The sequence below is a fragment of the Syngnathus leptorhynchus genome, chromosome 11 (genome assembly GCF_054491065.1).
Source record: "Syngnathus leptorhynchus isolate UIUO chromosome 11, UIUO_Slep, whole genome shotgun sequence".
Taxonomy (NCBI): Eukaryota; Metazoa; Chordata; class Actinopteri; order Syngnathiformes; family Syngnathidae; genus Syngnathus; species Syngnathus leptorhynchus.
The window spans coordinates 11,290,190-11,312,299 of record NC_141205.1 but is presented as its reverse complement, the minus strand read 5'-3'; the positions used below and the strand labels follow the sequence as shown (position 1 = coordinate 11,312,299).

The 22,110-nt window shown below is 42.8% G+C and overlaps 1 protein-coding gene across 2 annotated transcripts in view; it reads left to right on the top strand.

Moving 5' to 3' along the window:
* Nucleotides 1-18,728, top strand: part of cdh22 (cadherin 22) — a 78,949-nt gene extending 60,221 nt beyond the window's left edge. For both annotated transcript variants that reach the window (XM_085924644.1, XM_085924645.1), the window contains 5 exons: nt 4,576-4,697; nt 9,039-9,156; nt 11,369-11,518; nt 11,719-11,820; nt 16,835-18,728. In XM_085924644.1, the coding sequence (XP_085780770.1) occupies nt 4,576-4,697; nt 9,039-9,156; nt 11,369-11,518; nt 11,719-11,820; nt 16,835-17,373 (1,031 nt within the window). In that variant the 3' untranslated portion in view covers nt 17,374-18,728. The remainder of the gene's footprint in view (nt 1-4,575; nt 4,698-9,038; nt 9,157-11,368; nt 11,519-11,718; nt 11,821-16,834) is intronic.
* The last annotated feature ends 3,382 nt before the right edge of the window (nt 18,729-22,110 follow it).

The following is a 22,110-nucleotide window of genomic DNA, read 5'->3' as shown; positions in this document are numbered from 1 at the left end:
TGCATGTTCTCCCCGTGTCCGCGTGGGTTTTCTCCGGGCACTCCGGTTTCCTCCCACATCTCCAAAAAACATGCTTGGTAGGCCGATTGAGCACTCCAAATTGCCCCTAGGTGTGGGTGTGAGTGCGGATGGTTGTTCGTCTCTGTGTGCCCTGTGATTGGCTGGCAACCGGTTCATGGTGTCCCCCGCCTACAGCCCATTGACAGCTGGGTTAGGCTCCAGCACGCCCGTGACCCCCGTGGGGATAAAGCGGTACAGAAAATGGATGGATGGATGTTTGAGAGGGTGGCCTTGACTGTAGTCTGAGAACATTGATTTTGCCGTTGTCACAATAAAAAATAGCCCGAATGACAATTCTTAAAATTCCAAAGCAACCACTCACTTTCAGACACACACTTATTTGTTTACCAGCTATTAAAAAGTCATTTTTCTATCATAAGTCCTTTTTAAGGCCACACACGCTACAGGGCCAACTCGTATTGAGGACATTGTCAAAGCATGTGTCCCTCGACCTTTAATTACGCCGCACGTCCTTTTGCAACCTTTGAACTGTTGTATTACCGCTATCGAACAAGTGACAGGAGCTTTGCGACCGTGCTGGTCCGTTAGAGCTGCAGGATTAACCCAGACTAGGAAAGTGCAAGATGCACACTAAATGTCAGTGGGCACACAAGTGCATGAGGATGTGCTCCTTCTCCTCCAGCACGCACGTACGTACATCTTCACATTTATCCAATTAAAAGTTCTCCTGGTATTATTTAGCACTTTCCCAAACACACCCAGCTAAGATAGACTGACATATAATTTTCTGATAGCAAGTATGATATCACAGATCTGAAATATTCTTTTTCCCGTCTTACCCAGACAGGTTGGTTCACCCCGAGGATAGATAGCTCGCTAGATAGATGCAGGAGCAGTTGGAAAGTCTTTATCTCTTGCAGTGTTCAAGAGAAAAGTAGATTCACTGCAGCATAAATTGTCTGTCTGGCAAATAAATGTGCGCAGTTGGATTTTTATAACATCAAAACGCGATTCTGCCCGGTTAAAGCTTGAGCAGTGCGTGGGTGTATCGAGAACATGTGTTTTTACCCAACGCAGAGTAAATAACAAGCAACTCTTTGTCCGACACATCCGCCCGTTTGGGGTTTTGGTCAAGCGATGTCCGTCAGGTGAGCCCGTCGGCGCTTTGATGTCAATTTCTGTCGACGGCGGGTGGCGGTGCTGCAAAAATGTCAGCCTGCTTTTATATTATCTTGTTTATACACATTATTACACATTATCAGAATGTTTAAACTAGTAGTAGGAGTGCAGATATCATTGGAGTGTAGAAAAGATGTGTTTTGCTGTGATATGAATAGATTTTTGCAAATGATAAAGAATATATATGCCAGTGAGTACTTTCAAATATCTGTTCCTTGATGCATTGCATAAAAACCGTATTGATGCTCGTGTTGACAAAAAGAGAAAAGAAAAATTACCTAATCCTTTGAAGTCATGTGAAGTACCCTCGAGTGTTTTGCCAAATTGCAATTCTTCTGTGGCATTCAATCAAACACTATCAATTTATTTTCCGAAAAGTGCAATGTCACCCACTTGATAACGGTCAGCTTTCCCATTGGCATCTCCACAAAACATTTACCAAATATTGGATGTCATGGAAGAACAAGGAAAGAAATCAAGGCGGGCGCTTCAGCCACAAAGGTTACGCACGTAGCGTAATGCTTCACCACTTGTCCCCATGACAAATTCAATCAAGAGGTTGCGGCAGCGGGATGAAATAGATAATTATCCGCTATGGTGCTCCTCCAAAGGCCAGCAGGTAGTCATGCCGCACAGGTTTCCACCTAATAGAGATATGTGGAAGAGGAAAAAAAAAAACTCTGAACACAGACTCTAAAAATGACCGTGACCGGTCTAATTGTGAGCTGTACCGATTACTGATGTGACACTTGTGTGTTTATACTGTGCACAGTGGTAGAATGACATCATGCAACGAGGAAAATTCCAAGCCTAACGCCCGTGTTGTATGCGCACAGAAACTCTTTTGTGAAAATCAGCAGCACTCAATTCTCTGTCAAGAGGTGCAAACATCATTCATGGAAGAATTTGCTGAATGCATTAATTGGCATTTTGTCCCTCAATATAAATTTAGGCAATAATGAAACGCGTAGATTCCATGTATTGTACCAGTCCTGGACTGAAATTGCCTGAGGTCTTTACTTTCAGTAGGAAGCCCGACACACACATCCAAGACATGCACGTCGTCAAAAATGTTTTATTTTCCTTTCCCCACAATTGTCCAAATGATTTAGTGCCACTGTGCAGCACAGTGACTCCTCCGGAACATGCACAGCAGCTGGTGAGTGCCCAAAAGATGCCAACAATAAACACAATCCTTTTCTTCTTCTTGTTCTTCTTCTTGCAGCACCACTTGGGCCACACGAATGAATCTGTCTCCCTCGACATTTTCAAAGCCCCCCCTTCCCCGTTCCCTTATAAGTGTGGGAAATTCTTACAGTGTTTCATCTGTTTTCAATTGTGGAAATTGAAATGTTTAATGTGTAACATGGGATGATTGCTGCTTTTCATTGCGGCTCAGCGGGGACGGCGACATAATGAGGAGACAAAATTAGCAGAACAGAAATGATATCTGTTGCCGGCGGAGCTCTTTCCGTCGTTTTGTTCTCGCTGATGCTCTGCCACAATGCGGCCCCGTTTCAAAAAAAAAAAAAAAAAGGCTGCATTGACATGAGGATTATACTATTAGTGGCGGCCAGGATTCTCATCAGCTGCTGGCCCAAACAACCCAACATTGTATGTGCACCAGAGAGCTGCAGAATGTCCCTACTGTGTATATTCGAGTTTTGGCGGAGCCACTGAAGCCATATTTCTACCCTCACCCCTCAAAAAAATGTAATTGCTTTATTTGTAGGACTAATTTACAACAGTCGTTATGCTCTCGTTTGCGTTTTACTAAGAGCTGGCTATTATGTGCAAAGTCTGAAAGTCCAAGGCAAGGGCTTATGTTTTGTTCGGTAAACAGAAAGGTAGCCGAGAAGATAGATTGCTGACAAGCACTTCTTGTCCAAAAGAAGCGTTTTGTTTTGGCTGCGTAGGCATCATTAAAACCCTTGACATCAAATATCTAACTTTTCACTGCGATGGTTCCCCCCCTCCCTCCCTCTTGGAAGATTCTCACACTTTGGTGCACTGATTGAATGCCGTTTTATTCATGACAAATGTTCTCTAAACAAGCCGGATATCAAGACAACACCTGAAGCAAACATGGCTCTCATTTAGCTCTCATTTCTTTTTAATTTTTAACCTGGAATTGTTTCACACACACGCACACGCACACACTGTATATACATTAGTTTTTGTTTTTTTTTTTGTTTTTTTTCGAGACTAGGTGTCATGTGACCCCTCCTGTACGTTTTGTGAAGACACTGGACAAATGAAGATACAAGGAGATGTCACAGTAATTTGCAGCAGCTTTTGATTGTGCTAATTATAATGTCCTCACACCTCCCACGATGACATTTTCTTCCATTACGCGCGCTGCCCAAGTGCATGCGTTCTTGCCCCTGTGTGATTTAGCCTAAATGTCCTGATGAATAAAACAAACGCCTTTGTCACGACGTGTTCCTCATACGCTCGGCATATTAGTGAATCGCCGGATGCATAAATTGAAATAATTGGTCTCCACTTTATATTTAACAAGAAAGCAACCAAAACAGCAGATTTCAAATGACAAAAAGGAGAGAAAAAAGGAGAGCAGGATGAAGATAGAGTATAGGAATATATATTTTGTAGAATATTTTCTTCTCTGTATAGACTACATTTTATGGCATCATATTATGCAAAATTTATTGTCATCTTTAGCATAGCTGACTTGTTTCGAGTATAGACCCGATGAAACATGGGAGCAATTGCCAATCAAATGAGATTGAGTCATTTTGTGGGGGACACCCTGTTTTCTCAATATTCTGTTTATTAACTTTAAAATGTAACAATGAATATAACTGCATTCCTCCAGACGCCGCTCACAGATGCCTGAGGTGTTTAGTGTGCAAATGGAGGAGGCGTCGCATTAAAAACCTATACGAGTGAGCCAACGCAGACGCTTTCGTCCGTACTGTGTTGCCGCAATCACTATTCGACTTTTCCTTCTGCTTCTTTACCGAGCAAAACAGCCGCTGCTAGCATGTTGTGTTCCCAGTTATGACTTATTCTCTGATAAATGGCACCTTTTGTCGCCTCCAGGAGCTCAAAAGTGGCTTCCGTACTCGTAGCAGGTCAAATAGTACCGCATTCTTGTCTGCATTAGGCCCCTGTCATAAAGTCAGCACGCCGGCACCTCTGCCCTCCTTTGTCAACATCAGCGTTTTGACAGTGCACACCGCCAAAGTGCTGCTGCTCCGTGCGCTTGCTGACGAACTTATGAAATCAAATAAGCCCTGGCAGACAGCCGCATTGATTCGAGCGGAAGGCCAACAGAGATGTCACTGATGCGAGCTTGGCTCAAACCGAGAGGAGACTCTCAACGGGCCATTGCGCTTTCTGTTCCCCATGTAGATAACTACACCATGGCGTCGCGCTCGGCGGTGAGCATTCGGATCCTGGACGTCAACGACAATCCTCCTGAGCTGGCCTCCCCCTACGAAGTCTTCATATGTGAAGATGCCATGCCCGGCCAGGTAATTTTCTTGCCATTTCCAGCAGCACGATGGCAAAAACCACAATGGCTTTTTGAGTCACAAATCAATCCAATTACTTCCCAAAAGGCTGTTTTGTTCTGTTTTTGCACAAATGCTAATCCAGCAGGACAATTATTTGGCTAATATTTGGATCAAGCACATACCCATTTCTTCTCAAATGACAAAAATCCTTTCAAATGTCAACATGAGCATTTTAGTCTGGCTTTGGGAGAAAGCTTTCTTTGTGAAACCCGAGTGTACCTAATCTTGTGGGTGGTGGTGCTCAATATATATGTGCAAAAACGCTGCATCAAAGTAGAGCAAGAGCCTGCATTAAAAAAAATATATATACATACAATGATTCAAAAAGTTGTGTAATCAGCGTGAAAAGTCACAGGCACAGGTGAGACCATTTCCGCTTTGAGGGGTTGTTGCTCTTTTCGCTGATAACCATTAAAAATTCAAAGAGTTATTCGAGTGTTTTATGCTCCACACACCATGAGGAGAAATGCCTTGGGCTAACTTGGACCTAATTACATGTCGAAAACAAAGGAGTAATTAAAAAAACAAGGCTTAAAAGGAAGCACAGCCTCCTTGCTGGATGCCGTACGTATTTACATGTGTAATGAGGCTCAGGTCTGTCCTCCTCTTGATCCACAGAGCTTTAAACGCTTTCCCAATTCCCATCGTCGCCCGCCACGTTCATTTTTTTCCTCCTTCGCCCACTGGAGGAAGCATGCATTAACCTTCAGCTTCTAATCACAGAGTTGATTAGACGTCCTGCACCAAACACGCTGGCCCGCAAGCGTGGTGCAAGTTAATCATATGAATAGTAGCAAATGCTTTGCTAGCAACTGTGAGCACCTGTGAAAGGCAAAAGGTTATTCGGATCCATTTTTACTTGTCTGTTGTGGCTTTTTATGGTGTTGTGGAGATGGCTGTGGCTGGGATTGAATGAAAATGTGTTTGCCTTTGGCGAAAGGCTTCCCGGCATTCATTTTCAGTCACTGGGGAATTCACAAGAGGGGGCCTGAGGGAAAACAATACTTTTCCCGCCTCCCTATTATTTTCATAGGAAACCGAGGTCTGACTGAAATGCCGTATGATTTAGGTCGAGGGATGGGTTGCGTCGGCGGAGCTTGCGGGTGTTCATAGTAGAGGAGATTGGTGGAAAGTGGGGAAGACAGAATGCTGGTCTTCTGTTACATTCAATTCTTTCTTCCAAATTTCAAGATGCACAGTAATTACATATACAAGTATGTCATGTTATTTTACTCTTGGCTGGAGGATGTGAAGAAAGGTTGGTTCTAATTCAGGTTTAATTATTTTTTCCTTTTTGTATGAGTTTGCATAAGAATTTCTAAGGCCAACATCTCATTGAAAGTGGCGTAAATGAAGAAATATTTCCTTCCGCTTCAAGTCAAAGTCAAGTCATTTTGCTAAGCTTCTCCTGCTTGCCTCACGCACCCGGAGAATGTTCACTCCTCTCTGTTCCATCTGGCTACTGTGAAAAGCAAAAATAAATAAAGAAAGGCACGTTTGAAAGCATTGGCGCCGCTTTTGTTGAGTGCCAAGCGTCTGAGGCCCGAGACGTTGGCAGAATGCATTGGAGCCCACACAACACCTGCTATATTTCACATCAACGCAAAGCAAATCAACTGTCAAATTGCCGGCAAAGAGTTTCCAAACTTCTTTCACAGAAGGCTGCTCCTGGAATCCATGTTGTCTTTGCAAATGGTCCGAGACTCCCTCCTGGAGCGTGGCACATGGTTTATTGCTCGTCTTCAGCTACGGTATCTTCAGTCTTCCACTGGTTCCTTGGTAGTGTACATTATCTTCATCAAAAAAAGATTATATTGAGGGAACCGGACGCCAATATACTTCGGTTGCTTTAAAATGCCTGACACCCCCACCCCCCCCCCCCCCCCCACACACACACAAATATATTTTCTTATTCCACAGCAAGAGTCATTTTGCGGCAATTCAAATGGGTAATGCAGGATGGTCCTCCAAGGGGACACACCCACCACCAGTTTCAGTTGTTATATTACAATTCGAAGCGAATAATTCCAATCAATTCCTTGAAAATGCCATCCCGACAGAGTGCTGACATGGACTTTCTCGGTACTTACCGACGTTAGCATTGACCGCAGCTACCTTGGCTCTCAGAAACACTCAATACCGGCCTTATTAGCTAAGCTCCTCTTTGTCAAACCAATATGAATCTAAAGTGCATTCGAATGATTTTACCAAAGCAGAGAGCCTTGCCACATCAAGAAGACAGTTTAGGGGATCTAGTGGAATAATCAAGAGGAATAATACTCTATTTAAGAACAACACATCCATTTAAGAACAGAATGTTCCTTTATCTTCGGTAACTTTAGGAAATGACTAAGAAAAAATTCTGAATTCTCTAAAAACAACAACTCGAAATTACACCTTCAATTTCTAACTTAGTGTGACTTTCGAATGTTTTTTTGTTTTCACCCTGCCACTAGCGATTGTATTGACAAAAGCCTTCAGAGATGAAAGTCCCATCTATCATTTCATGTCTGGCTATTTCGTTATTGGCTGCGTCCCGTGGCTCCCCTGAAATGGAAACGCCTTTGCGTCCTCTTGCAACCTTGAGCAGTCAGACAGGTCCCGGTAAGGAGGGTTGCGCTTTTGGGAAAGTCTCCCCCTCTAGCTTTCCAACCCAATGAGGAGATTTAAGAGGGTCAAGAAAGGGGAGAGAGGGGATAGAAGTCTAATTAGGTGATTGTGCTTGAGGGAACTGTGCAGGCTACTTGATAAACTCCCACACAACCGGCACTCACCTCCTCTTCCGCCTTTCTCCTCCTGTAAAGGGGAGAAAAGACTCATCAAACCCACTGTGTCATCTGCTGTTGTTTCACTGTGTTTAGTTGAAATTATTTTGTGAGATTCGTTAAGATTGGTTGCAACCTTGCTGGTGGCTGGTTTTCCTGGCAGCGAGTTTTGGTTGGCCCGCCCGCAGACGACGCCTTGAGACTAGCGCCCCTGTTGAGGACTCTGATGTCGAACACAGATCAAGGCTCGCTTCATACATTTCTTCAAAAGATATTATAACATTCATCTCTCGGCTGGAGCCAAATTCCTGCTTATGACACCCATCCCCCTCCCCCACTTTCTGACTTGCACAAACCTGAAAGGGCTTTGGAGAATGATGAGAAGAGGAGACCACGTCTGTTTTGGCAGAGACTTTTTAGCTTGTATGGATCAAAGAGGAGTTTGTTGTTTGTGCGCGACAGATCACACACAAAATATTGGTGTGCACTGAGGGACTGGCGTCTTCATTAAAGGACCGCGTTGCTATTTCTAAACGTCTTTATAAGAGAACGCTGGCTGGCCGCGTAGTTGTTCGCAAAAGCTTGTTTGAACGCAGCTGGCGTATGATCAGCTGCTGTTAAATCATCAGTCACACGTGCCCTGTGGTTAAATGCCAAACCATTCCGTCTACTGGGACGGGATGCGGCTTCATGAAATGTCAGAGAGGTATGGTGCAGCAATCAACTAACTTGGCAAGTGCAGGTGGCAAAGAAAAAAAACATCTTTGAGAACAAGAAGAGGCCCGAAATGATGCCGACGGCGCCATTCATCGACGCAATATCAATGCTTCCAAATAATTGTTTCTATTTCAATCAATGCGGAACTCGTTCTTCAAAAAATATACACTCCACCAATCTTCTCAAGTGCAGACACTGCACCCCGACCATCGTCTCTTCATTTTGGTCAAACATTGCGGCAAGTGTTTCGTGGCCGACTGTGTCGTGCGCCTGCAGAGGATTGGATGGTATGTCATCCGCAGAGAAGTTGAGTGAATTGTCAATGAGCCTGTCCGGGGATGTTTTGATGTCTGTACAGCTCACTGCAAATGGTATCTCATCTCATTGTGTCCATGCAGAGTTCTCCAAATTGGATCACAGTTGAGTTTTATCTTTGAACGCGGATCATTCTTCTTCTAGAAGATTGCTGGATGACACTCCGACCACATTTTGTGCCTTTCATTTCCTCCCATCCTTTTATATTGCAGGTGCATTTTGCTTCTTTCTCAAGTGTAGACGGCAGTTTCCTGTCGCTTTATGTTGCGGGAAGCCTTTTAGTGGGGCGTTTTAAGAGTTTGGCCCCTGTCTATTTTTTATCATGCAAATTTCTTCTGAAATACTTTGCTGACTTTAGGTATTCACTAAAAGCCATTCAAGCTCTTCAATGATGTCTCTAAAATGCGGTGGCATTGTTTACTCAATTTGAATGCAACCATAGTGTGATTTTAACCTTTCTCACATAGCGTTTTATCTTCCTTCCACTTGCTCCTCTCCGCAGATAATTCACACCGTCAGTGTGGTGGACAAAGACGAGCCGCAGACCGGACATCACTTTTACTTCACGCTGGCTCCGGAAGCCTCCGGCAATCGACACTTTGACCTTTGGGATGTCCAAGGTGACAATATGTGAAAGTTTCTGATTTGAGAAGAATGGAGAAGGTGAAGCTTAAATCCTCATTGGAAATGACATCAGTCTATTCCAGCAAAAATAAATATAACGTCATTTAATAAGAAACAAAAAAAAAAAACATAACTATAGACACACATACAATAATATCATCTTTGAATAGAATATAAAGAGTCGGGAAATGCAACAATGATGTGATCAGCAGTCTACAATCAAATAGTAGAGGTGGCTTTATTTTTGTATAAATGGAACATATTGGCACTTGCTGAATTTTACAACCATTTGCCTCCAAGCCATTCGAAATTCATTTTTACATAACATGTCCCCTTCAAGTTTGTTGTACTTGTTGGAGTCATACATAATGGCCTAGTTCCCAAAGTTGTTGCGTGTAAAAGTACGCAAAGCACAGCCTAAATGACAACAACCATTCCCCAACAAATATGACTGACAGCCCAAATAAACACCCTGAGCAACAGTGAGTGACTATTTTCCAACTTTAGACGAGACGTCGTTTATCGCTGCGCCACGGATCCTTTCGCCCGTTTCACGTTGTCGCCCCACCCGCAAAACAAACAACAACATGTGGGCAGATCCTCGATTAAAGTCACGGACTTAAGCCGACGTGACACGCGGCTAAATCAAGATTGATGTGACACCGGGGAAATGTCACTGGCGCAGCCTGAGCGATGGGGAAATGTCACGGCGCTGGCTCAAGTTGCGAGCCGGGCCCGTTGCAGCCCAAGCGTGAACCTGCACGCAGGCACAAATGGCCAGCACGATGCCTCCCACAAGCTTCTTCAGCTTTGTATACACGCACACGCATGCTAACACGCACACATCCATCAGCAAGTGCTTGCGGGACACGGTGTGCGTGTCTTATTAAATACATGTAAAGGTTACACATAGCACCAACCAAACACGTGTTTGTTTACATCTTGTTGAAGGTAGGCCAGGTAGCTAATCAAAAACATTCACACAATAGTGAGCCTTGTATACCCAAGTGAGAATGGAGGGAAGGGAGCGAGGGGGGGTGCACAGACTTTGTAATCCTCCCACCCGTTCTCGTTATTGGCCTCTCCCGTGTCTCCTCTGGTGGACACATTTGTCAACCTGTCACTTTCAATCTGTCGCATCTTCTCCTCCTCATGCCGTGTGCGGGCCTCCGCACACACCATGATGAGAGACAAGAGCCTCCCCCCGCCACACACACACTCTCCTCCCGTCCCCCACTTACCTATCACCAACACCATTGCCACCATCTTGCTGATAAACACTCTTAATGTTGTCAGCGGTCGTCAGGAAACGCAAACACGGCTGATTCCTGACATGCCACTCAAGGCAACAAAAGTGACTTGAAGCAGTTTGCTTGATTCGATTAAGTTATTTTTAATAGCGTTGGTGTTGATAGAGTTAAGCTTGGGGCATTATGCGGCAACCACTTTTCATGTTATCCATTCTTTTGTCCTCATACGCACTTCCAAAATATTTATGGATCTTGTTTTCTAATTTTTGGATTGAATTTACTTTCCAAATAATATACATATTTTTAAAATTCCCAAAACGTATAGTATTTGGTAATACATAGCACTACTCTTTTGGGTGGTGCCTTTAAGTGAACGACAAAAGCTGGCATGTCAAAGTCCAAAGGAGAACTTCAGGGGCATCATGTTCGTGTGCACGAGCACTAATAGAAAGATCGTCGTTTTTGCGTAGCAGAGGTGCGCCGAAGCTGCATGGATAATGGTGATGTACGTTCTGGAAGATGGATTGCTCGATATCTCCTATGCAAGTGCGCACACCAAGCCGCACTGACTCTATTTGTCAAAGCCTCTGAGGGAATTCTCATCCATCCATCTATGTCTCCATGATGAGCTTCTCACACAAACCGCTGATGTTTAACTTCTGTTTATTCTACTGGTTTTCTCCCTTGCCTTCATGTTTGTTTAAGGGAGCATGATAAATGTTGCAACCATGGAAGCTTTCTCCAGAAAACACCATGTTGATGGTAATCTGCATCTCTGTCGTTGTCATAGCAACCTTTGTCCACCTGCCATAGCAGTCTCTCACCCTGCTGGAACAGCAATGTTTTTTTGTTTTTTTTTTGCTTTTGTAGTCTCAAGAGTCTTGGAAAGCTCATCACTGTCTAAACCTGCGACATAAATGCGTCATATGTCTCCTTTTACCCCTTCAACAAAACCTAGACACCACCGCCGGTATCCGGACGCAGCGGTCAGGCTTCAACCGGCACGAGCAGAACATCTACTTCCTGCCCATCCTGGTGGGTGACAGCGGCCCCCCTTCGCTCAGCTCCACTGGCACTCTGACCATTCACATCTGCGGCTGTGACACAGGTGAGCACCATTAGCAGCAATCACCATCACCATTGCTAGCGGCCGCGCTGAAAGGTCATCTGGGTTGTTTTGCTTTTTGCACACAATTTGTTAGCTGCTCAAGGCGAGACAACAAAGGAGGGTCACAATTGTAAATGAACTAATGCTTTCGATTCAATGTGATAATGATTTTATTTATCGTGCATTTTGTTCTTTTACAGCTGGAACCATCCAGTCCTGCAATGCTACGGCCTATGTCATGAGTGCAGCTCTCAGCCCCGGGGCACTTATCGCACTGCTGGTGTGCATGCTCATCCTCATCGGTAAGCCAATGGATGAATTGACTGAGGTACTCATGAATGTATGCCAGAGTATGTAAACGGGTGGGTGACAAATGGCTAAGTACACTTCATTAGGGTGAGCCTGCCAGCGGTGGTCACGTCAACTACCGTAATTTTTGGACTATAAGTCGCTCCGGAGTACAAGTCGCACCAGCCATAAAATGCACAATAAAGTGAAAAAAAGCATATATAAGTCGCACCAGAGCTTAAGTCGCACTTTTGGGGCAACTTTATTTGTCAAAATCCAACACCAAAAACAGACATTAACCAGCAACAACAAGCTAAACGATACGGTATGCTAACGTGACATATACACAAACGAGGAGCTGAGAACGGGCCTGACGTAACATTCAGAGTTATTCAAGTAAGTATTACATAAATAGGACGTTTATCAAACCATCTGTGTCACTCCAATTCATTAAATCCATCGAGAGTGCTTTAAGTAAACAATTCCGCGCCGCATATGCTCACGTCGGACCCGTTGTAAGTTGCATTTCTAATTATTCCAGACCCATATAACGATATATAAAGTATATTTCAAATAACTATCAGATAACAACAATATTATCAAACCATCTGTGTCACTCCAAATCAGTGGCACGGGTGACATCACTTGCAGTTCAAATGACAGTAATCCCCTGCTACATCGCGGTTCGTTTTTTTGCGGTTTCACTACATCGCAGATTTTTTAATTTTGAAAATTTGTGAAAAAAAATCACATATAAGTCGCTCCTGAGTATAAGTCGCCCCCCACCCAAACTATGACTAAAAACGCAACTTATAGTCCGAAAATTACGGTACTCACCAAGAGCAGTGGATTTCTTAAGGGGGCTGCGACAGTTAAAGAGTGAAGCCGCGCACACACATATTGATTTTTTTACCATCTTGATCGAGGCGTGATGCAAGGAAAAAATGGCATGTGTGTGCTCACAGATTTTTATTGTAGTAAACGTCATGTCAGAAAAGTTGTAGCAACATTCCTCACAAACGGATGCTCTTCTTCTTAAGCAGAATGATGTCAACGGCTTTCTGGCCTTGATCAGTCTTCTATTGCGAGCTATTCCGGCTTGTCACTTTCTTTCTTACTGAGATTGAGTGAAAAGGAGCAATCCAGTTGACACTGGCAAGACTATACAAGCGCTCGTACTAGCACAACCATGTCGTACACGCCGAGACCTGTGCGATTCCGTGTTGTTCTGCGCAAACTTTTCATGAATAGTCTTATTCTGAATAGTCTTTTCCCCAGAGGTGAGCGCACCTGAATGATGGATGATGCGACGCCCCGCCGTTCGCAAGCGTGACTCAGAGCGCTGTCAGTGTCTTGTAAAGAGCTCGTCCTAATGAGATGAAAAGTATTTGCCTTGAGATGCTTGACACAAAAACGCAATACAAAACCATTCATGTTGTTTCTGCTTTTTCTGAGAATTCCATTGTACTGTTTAGTGGACATTTAGCACTTACGCACATCCCAAAATATTGGACAACATTCACAGAACCATTAATTGATACTCCAGAACAAATCTAATGTTTCTTTTGTATTGCTTTTCAATTGAATTTCATTTTTTAACCATTCACTCGATACTTCAAAACAAATGTAATGTTTTTTGTGGGGTTTTAATAGAGTTTTATTTTTTTAGAAACCCTAAAGATGGGTTTCTGCTTGTGGAGGTCACCCAAAACATGGCTGAAAATATTAGATTTGTATTCAGTATACACTACTTGTAAAGTACACAAGCAGTGCTGTAGTAACAAATTGGGCCATCTGTAAATAAACTCAACTGCATTAGTATGAGAAAACACTCGGATATTTAGATTACCGCAATGAGTGTAAACATATGAGCAGTTGGAGGTTGTTTTTTTTTTTTTTTTGCTCGACTGTTCCATTTAACTGCGTGAGTTGTTCTTGTCGCCATTACATCAATGCCATTCGGGCTGACTGATTGGTAGAAAATGAAGTGGAGTGTCTTCGCAAAGCACTTCCGGCCAGCCCAAGTCACAGGAGCGTTAACGTGGCTTAGCAGCAGCAGCAGAGCTTGAGCTCCCTTGACTTTTGTGTGGTGAGGTGTCATATGCTATCAGCACCTGATATACGTATCACATTGATTTTATATTCAAGCAAATGAAGTGACTGAGTTCCGTCCCATACCTGTCTCTTTCCCCAAATCAACTGGAATAGGCCCTAATGAGGATAAGCTCAATAGAAAATGGATGGATGGATTATTCTGAGACTGCACGCTCGATTGCAGAGTGTAACTTGTCTATACACAACAGCTACTTCAAGCGGGCATCTTCACACTCCTGGAATGGGACCACCTCACTTGTCGGCTGAAAATGAAAACAAATTTGTCCCTAATTACTTTACAAACACACCGTTCCTCCGGCCGGCGTGATGAATCGGCGGCGCTGGCGCACCGCAGCATCTGCATGCCTCAGGTCTAATTAACTCACCATCTGCTGGCGATGAACTTCCGGGTAAGGCGGCGCAGAGCAGCCCGGGGGCAAATTAACCGCCTTGTCAAGAGTGCTTATCGCAACAGCTGTACACGTGCTTGGGAGGGATACTGAGATTTGTGTGGACGAGGGCAGAAGGGTCACGTGATTCCTACTTGGGTTGCAAAGGGGTAGAACATTTCTGGTAAATTTCCTTGGAATGTTGGGAAATAAATCAAAATAAAATAACACCGTAATGAACTTGAACACTTAACACGGTTCAAGTTACTGTGTGGCTAATCGGCAGCGCTGCCGTGCTTTCGGCGAGGGTTTGTCACAAGGTTAAATCCGCTGCGTCCGGTATATTTGCACAAGACGCATCTGCACAGCCGATGGAGTCGAGAGGGTTTTTTTCATCCCTGCTAACACTTGCCTCATTAGGGCTGAACCCAACGTGCCAGCTTTAGTATGCGTCGAGGTGAGCGCTACAATTCACCTCACGACCCCCCACCCCATCAAACCCCCGTGGCAATTAACTCGGCCCATTCACGGTGGAGAACAATAAACACAATTGTTATAGGGAGGGCCTTCCCAGTGGAGCCCAACAAACAATACGAGCTGAATGTGATTGGATGTTATCAGCCAGAAGTGGTGTGCAGCATCCACATTCCAAGTTCAGTAAGGCTGCTTCTCATCTCACAAGACTCCTTAGGTGAGCAGGAAAGGAAACGTTTGCAGCTTTTACACACATTGTGGCCATTATCAGCGATGGCTGAGATGATTTTATACCAAAGTGCGGGAATTTGGTGGAAATCAGACAAAATGTCTTGGACAAGTTGCTCTTTGCGGGAGTCCTCGAAATGGCCAAAAATGATCCTCAAATGGCCACTTAAAAAAAAATTCGGGGCATGGGTTCTGGGGACTTTTTTTGCGGGTCATAACATGTCAGGCAATGTAACTTTGAAAAAAAAAAGTCCTTGGCACGAGATCACCTTTAAAGAAGAAATAGCTTGCGAAAAATACCAAAAGTTATACTAAATTGCCCGCTTGAATAAAGAACAACTGTAGACATTTAGGTTGTGTTTTCCCCAAATGTTACGAGAATAAAAGTCATGAAGTTCACACTGGAGACAAATATGGCTCAAATACTTTTTTTTTTTGCTTCATATGTGTACATTTTGTTTACTTTGACTACAGTGCTTCTTTTTAGGCTAGTGTATATTTTTACTGAAAAATGATTGGCGACCACCCCCATAGGACCAAAGGCAAACGATGGAAAGATTTGAACTTCCGGGGCTACCTTGAACTTTTCCATCTAAGAACGGCACTATGCAGATTCCCCAGATAGCCACAGTTGATGCGCTGGGCGCGCTGGGTGCATGTTTCGTCGTTTGTCTTTGTGTTGGCAGCATCAAATGCCGCGTAGCCGTCTGGGCCAGAACCCGCTGTGTTATTTATCGTCGTTTTATCTCCGCCAGCATTTCAGGCATTGATTCCCGAAGATGCACAGAGGCGCCCGATGGGTAATGATCCGTTTCCGCTGGCATCCTTAATTGTTCAACTCTAAAGACAACCAGATGCAAGTCAACTCACAGTCAATGTAGCTGTTTTAAACGACATGTTAGGAATAAACAACATGTATTACCAAACAAAACTGATAGTTATAGAGAAATGGCAATTTGAATGTGGCATTTTGGGACACTGGAATAATGTGAGCGCTAAGTGAGCCTGAGCTGTTTTGTCTCGTATATGTTTCGTCGTAATCACCAGTAATCTTTGTGCTCTTTATGCTTGTTTGGCTCATTTAAAGTGCTGATGCATCCTCACAGTTTTACTTTCTTCAGGCTTGAATGAGTATTGATATAAAGCTCCTCCCTCCCTCTTTTAAAATCAATGAAATCATATTTTTGGGTGAGGCTGCAAAATCAATGCTCATGCATTTCAAGAGGAAAAACTTGACAATACACAGAAATGCCCGTACTCACCCCCTCCCCTTTTGCTGTATGTGTGCTCAGAGAAGTCTAAAACATTACAATGCACCGCTCATTGGAAAATCCATCATGCTCAGGGCATGTCTTTTTATACAACACAGACTATTAGAGAAACATCAAGTGTACTTTTTATGCCTATGTTCTGTCAATGTTCATTCAGTTTGTTTCCAAATCAGAGCTACCCAAAGTAGACAATCAAAGAAGACCGATTGAACAAACTTATTGGACTGAGACAACCACCAGAAAATACAAACCGAAAACAAGAAGAAGCATTAAGACGTGTTCATTTGAAACCTACAGACTGGATAGAAACAACAGGAGAAAGATGGCAGCAGGAAATCATACCACAACACAGCAAAAAGATAACGAGATCATGTCTCATCATCGTCTTCATCATTAAATGTGTCTCTTGAGCAGAAAAGATTGCCCACCCCAAACCATCGGTTTTCCGTTTGTCCCCTGTAAGGTTTGATTCAGACGGGTTGATGATTAAACCTCCATACTTGAGGCGAGATGTTTTTCAGACTGTCCTTTTACTGAATCTCTCGTAACCCTTTCTACCCCTTTCCCCTCAGTCCTCGTCTTACTCATCCTGACTCTCAAACGCCACCGGAAAGGCCAGCGGATGGCTGAGGATGAGGAGGACATGCGGGACAATGTCATCAAGTACAATGACGAGGGCGGCGGTGAGCAGGACACGCAGGCCTACGACATGAGCGCCCTCAGGAACCTCTACGACTTCCCCGAGTCCAAGAGCGCCGCCGCCTCTGCCGACTCGGTCTCGGAAATCCACACGCTGCCACAGTGGTTTCAGGCGAATCGTTTAGCGGGCGGGGCGACGGAATCGTGCTCGGCCGCTGACTTCTCTCTCTTCAAAGGTTACATCCGCAAAAAGGTGGAGCAAGCCGACGCCGATCTGTCGGTGCCGCCGTATGACTCGTTCCAGACGTACGCCTTTGAGGGCACGAGCTCGCCCGCCCTGTCGCTCAGCTCCATCCACACACTGTCCACCACGTCCGATCAGGATTTCTCTTACCTCAGTGACTGGGGGCCGCGATTCCGGCAGCTGGCGGGCTACTACGCGCCGGGAAAACCCGATGAGGACGGGTCCTAGCAGAGCGTCCCGTCCTGCCAAGAGACTTCTTCTTTATTCTCCTCTTTCTTTATCCTGTGTTCTCCCAAAACACACCACGGAAAGACCTCCTTATCTCACTTGGTGTCTCCGACCCGGTTTTAGCTTTCCTGAGGGACTTTATTTGGGAATTGAGTGTGACAGGCGTGAGAGAAAAGAGATGTCAGCTTCACAGAATTGCCGTTTTGCAAACGAAAGGAGAAAGCAGCAGGAAATATTCCTGTAAATCTTTGAAAGCAGCAGGAACATCTCAGTGTGTCTCGCTCTATGTGGATAAAAGTAGTGGGACACACATTTTCTTCAATGAGTTTCTCAATTAGGAGTCAGACTCGAAGAATTTTCAACACAGGTTAGGATAATGGGCCTCGAGGGTTGAAGTTTGACACCTGTAGTGGAGAAAATAAAATCCACACTCTTCATAGTTTGCACACCATTGTTTTGTTTAAATGGTGCCAATATCAACAGAAGTTCATGGACATTACACATTGAGCACGTCAAGAACCACGCTCCTTGTATTTGGATATCGGAAAACCAATGGGACCTTCCGTGAGCAAGCGCTTGGCCACGGAGGCAAAGATCAACTCTTTATGAGAAACAAACCTGAGCATCTGTCACAGCGAGTTTGACCAAATGTGCGTTAATTTTGCAACTAAATATGCATTCATTTGAGAAGAAAAAAAAAAAATCAAGTGTCCCAATATTTTTGTCCACTTAGTGCTCAGTCTCAGATGGGTGGCATCATTTGGTCCTTTTTGTTTTCACACTGGATGCCACAAGACAACCCTTCAAAAAACAGATATTTTTTAGAGGGTCGTTGATATTTATCTATTTATTTTCTTTTGTATTTATTTATTTACACAGACTTTAAATGGAATTTGGTACCAGAAGTGAAATAAAAAGACAAAAAAGACAAGAAATGAAGGTCATGTGTAACTTTGGACTATATTTGAATTTTCTTTTTTTCTATGAACTCTTTTGTGAAAAACATAATGTGAAATGGCTGGTTTGTAAAAAAATGAAACAAGGAAGAGAGCATTTCTTTGTCCACTTGTGTTTTGGGGATGGAGGTACAAAACAATTTTTAAGTTTAATTTTTTGTCATTCTTTTAATTGACAAAGGTAATTTGAAACGCAAATATTGCAAACATTTGAATTACCAATTTGATGTTCTATTATTTTGTTCTTGTGTGTTTTAAAAAAAAAAGTAAATATTGTATCATGAAATGTTTACTTTGCACTTCATTTAATGTACATGAAGGGAAAGTGGTTTAAAGGTACGTCCTTTACGTCGCAACCTGTAATTCATGTTGACCTCAATGTATGGAAAACTGATCAAAAGAGGGAAAAATCCAAATAAATATTTAATTTTTTGATAAAACATATTTGTGTGGACTCAGTTAAATACACAAACTTGCATGGTTATTTTCCCTTGCAATATTCTGTCTTTTCTAAAATAGACACATTTTGTTCCTGTCCTAAAAAAATAAAAAAATTACTCACAACTTTGCAGTCAGCAAATTATTTTCATTGATTTTTGTTTGTTTTATTTTAAAAAATAGACTTTATCATTTTACAATTACAAGTTTACTCCCGTCATGTGGATTCACGTGCATTTGATTATGCATCATCATCCATTTGCAATGAAGTCTCCTGAGTTGCGAGTCTTTGTGCAGCTCCAATTTGTGTCTTGTCAGAGGGGAAGGATTCACAGATGGATCCTGGACGCAAACAAACGGAGCATTTGACATGCACAATCAAACAAAGACCCTTCTGTCATCCCACCCCCGCTCCCCAAAGGCTGCCTTCTGCCAAGCAGCCGCAATTGTCGTGGCCATCGGAGGACGGCGAGGCGCGAGCTGCCTTTCATCTTCCTCATCTGTGTTCATATTCAAAGCAAAACAACAAAAGAGCAGCTTTTCGCAACAATCGACAGGGAAGCCCAGGCGGCCACGACAATCATGTGTGTGGCACTGGGTAACTAATACCATTCACATTTGTCAAGAGCAAATTGGAACTCAGGTGCCACAAGACTGCTTGATGGACTTTTCACCTTTGTCGACTTGCATTGAAGCATTCAAAATGTAGAGGTGTGACAACAAAAAGTTTTTGAAATGTTCTTTGCTGAAAAGATAAGTACATCATTTCGAATACAATCATATCCTTCCACTTAAGAATATATTGGAGCAATACCTGAAACAAATCCCACTTTTATAGCCTACTTGACAAGTTCTTTCTTATAGATGTAAAATGTCAACAAAAAAATGCATCATGCATTGTACCCTCTCAAACTCAGTTGTACCGAATCAAATTGGTTCCACTTGAAATTCAACTGTATAGCAGAGATGGGGACTCGAGTCACTGTGACTTGGACTCGAGTCGCTGTTTTGATGACTTGTGACTTGACAAAAAATAAAAAAACTTGACACTCGAGTTGGACTTGGAAGTTATAGACTCGGGACTTGACTTGAGACACGATGACTTGAATGACTTCAGTGTTATTTAGTTTATGTTTTCAGTTTGAATATAAAATTAATAATACATTTTTAAAAAATAATATCGATAACACGGTAGGAGCGCAGGCTGAGAATGGCGTTGTCATGATTGGATCACTACCCTGTCAATCAATCAGTCGTGGCCTCTCTACGTACCTAACGTGTTTATTGGAGAATCATGCCCCTTTATATCAGACATGCACAAGCATGGGAACATTCGTCGATGGTAATTACCTTTATGACGGCAAAAGACAGCACAGTGCAAGATATGGAACAGAAACATTTCAGACAGCCACACCACATCTTAAAACTTTGTCCATCATTTGAAGAGCCATTCTGCCCAGTATTTGCAATTCAAATCTGTCAGACACTGTCGACAGACTTTAATTTGTTTAGATTGAGCTGTCAATAAATACTAATAGGTACTAGAATTTTTGTTTGATTCCATGGTGTATTTTGCTGAATATCAGCGATTACAGTGCAAATTCAAATTATTGTCATATTTTTTAAACAGGTTAGACACATTGGACAATGATGGTTACTTAAAATTACTTATATCTTGTCGTTTCACGTTACTAAGATCCGATTCTGCGGGTAAAATTGCAATAATAAGGTGACTTGACTTGGACTTGACTTGTCATAATCTGTGACTTGACTTGACTTGCCCAAGAAAAAAAAATGACTTGGGACTTACTTGAGACTTTAAGGTTAAGACTTGAGACTTCCTTGAGACTTGCACATGTGTGACTTGGTCCCATCTCTGCTGTATAGCACTCGTGTATCAAAATAAATGAATAGTTCTACCAAGGAGTTAAGAAAAATATTTTTTGTTTGTGTGAAAAAGTCATATTTTTAGGAGAAAAAATAATTTCAAAAAAGTATTTATTTTTCAAAGGTCTTAATATTCCAAGAATGCTTTCGAGTCTTAATAGCAAACGGATGTGTTATTTTCATTTCACTGCTGTCTGGCTAGGGACTATTATGAATGAGCGTGTTCCTTTCCGGGTCTCTTCCAAACAGCGACAATTAACATTAACTTTTGGCTCAGCACAATGCAACACAACAGCCAAGTAAATGTCACCAGCGGCACAGCCATCAGGAGCCTGTGCACCTTGCAAAAGACAATGTCGTCACATAACCTCCAGTCAGGTGACGTAACGAACGCCAAAGTGGAGAACTGCCCATGAGTCAGCGCGTGCCACGGGCAAGCGACGGAGGCTTTCCTCCCTCACTCGGTCGCATTTAGTCACATTTTGTCTGCAAACAAGCTTCTCATTCATCTTCCATCATTGTCAAAATGAGACAGTTTTGCCCTCTGCCCGCTAACGCCACTGGAGCTCTAATTAGTGAGTGTGTCACTCAGCCTCACCATGATTAGAATGACTTTTCTTACTAGTACGCACTTTAGGTCACCGACAAACATGCAAAATTAACACAACAGCTTTCGGTCAATTTCTCAAACTCTATTTTATGTTATTTAAAAAGAAAAATGCTTATTCGTTTTTGATCGTCATTCTTTCCAAGGCAAAGCTAAACTGTCATTATCTTGTGTGACGTATTTGCAAACTTGTTTCCAAAATGCGCTTGAACATATTGATGAAATGTTGGCTTCATGTTAAAAACAAAGCTTTTTTTTTTTACCTCGCAAAATGTCACAGGGTCTTAACTTGCACATACAGCTCCAGCACCTGCAGTCATTATGTCTTTGCAATATTTCAGCACTGTTGCATAAATACATCTGGACGTAGCTACCATATTTTTTGCATACATAAACAATCACAATGCACATCATAAATTTGACCCTTGCTCATTTATGCAGCTTGCACAATGATGGAGTGTAGCAGAAGGTAACACACCTCAAATTGCCTTTGGGGTTGATTTGTATTCTACATGTAAAATTTATGTTTTCTGCACATTGCAAATGTCACATGAGCACTCGTACCAAACTCAGGTTGAAATAATTTTTTTGTTATGTTCAAACTCCACCAATGCAAGCTTTTGTTAGTCTTTGTTTCTAACTATGGAAAACGTGGAAAGCTGTGGAAATCTTCAGATTTAAAAACATGTAATGTTTTATCCCAACGTGTTGGGTGCCATCATTTTTTGTGTTTTTACCAACACTTTGTTTTCACATCTGGGCAACATTTGGCTGCAATATCTTTGTGAGCAAATAGCATTTATGAGCTTGTTAGCTCAGATCAGGAAAAGACAAATAATGTCAGTAGCC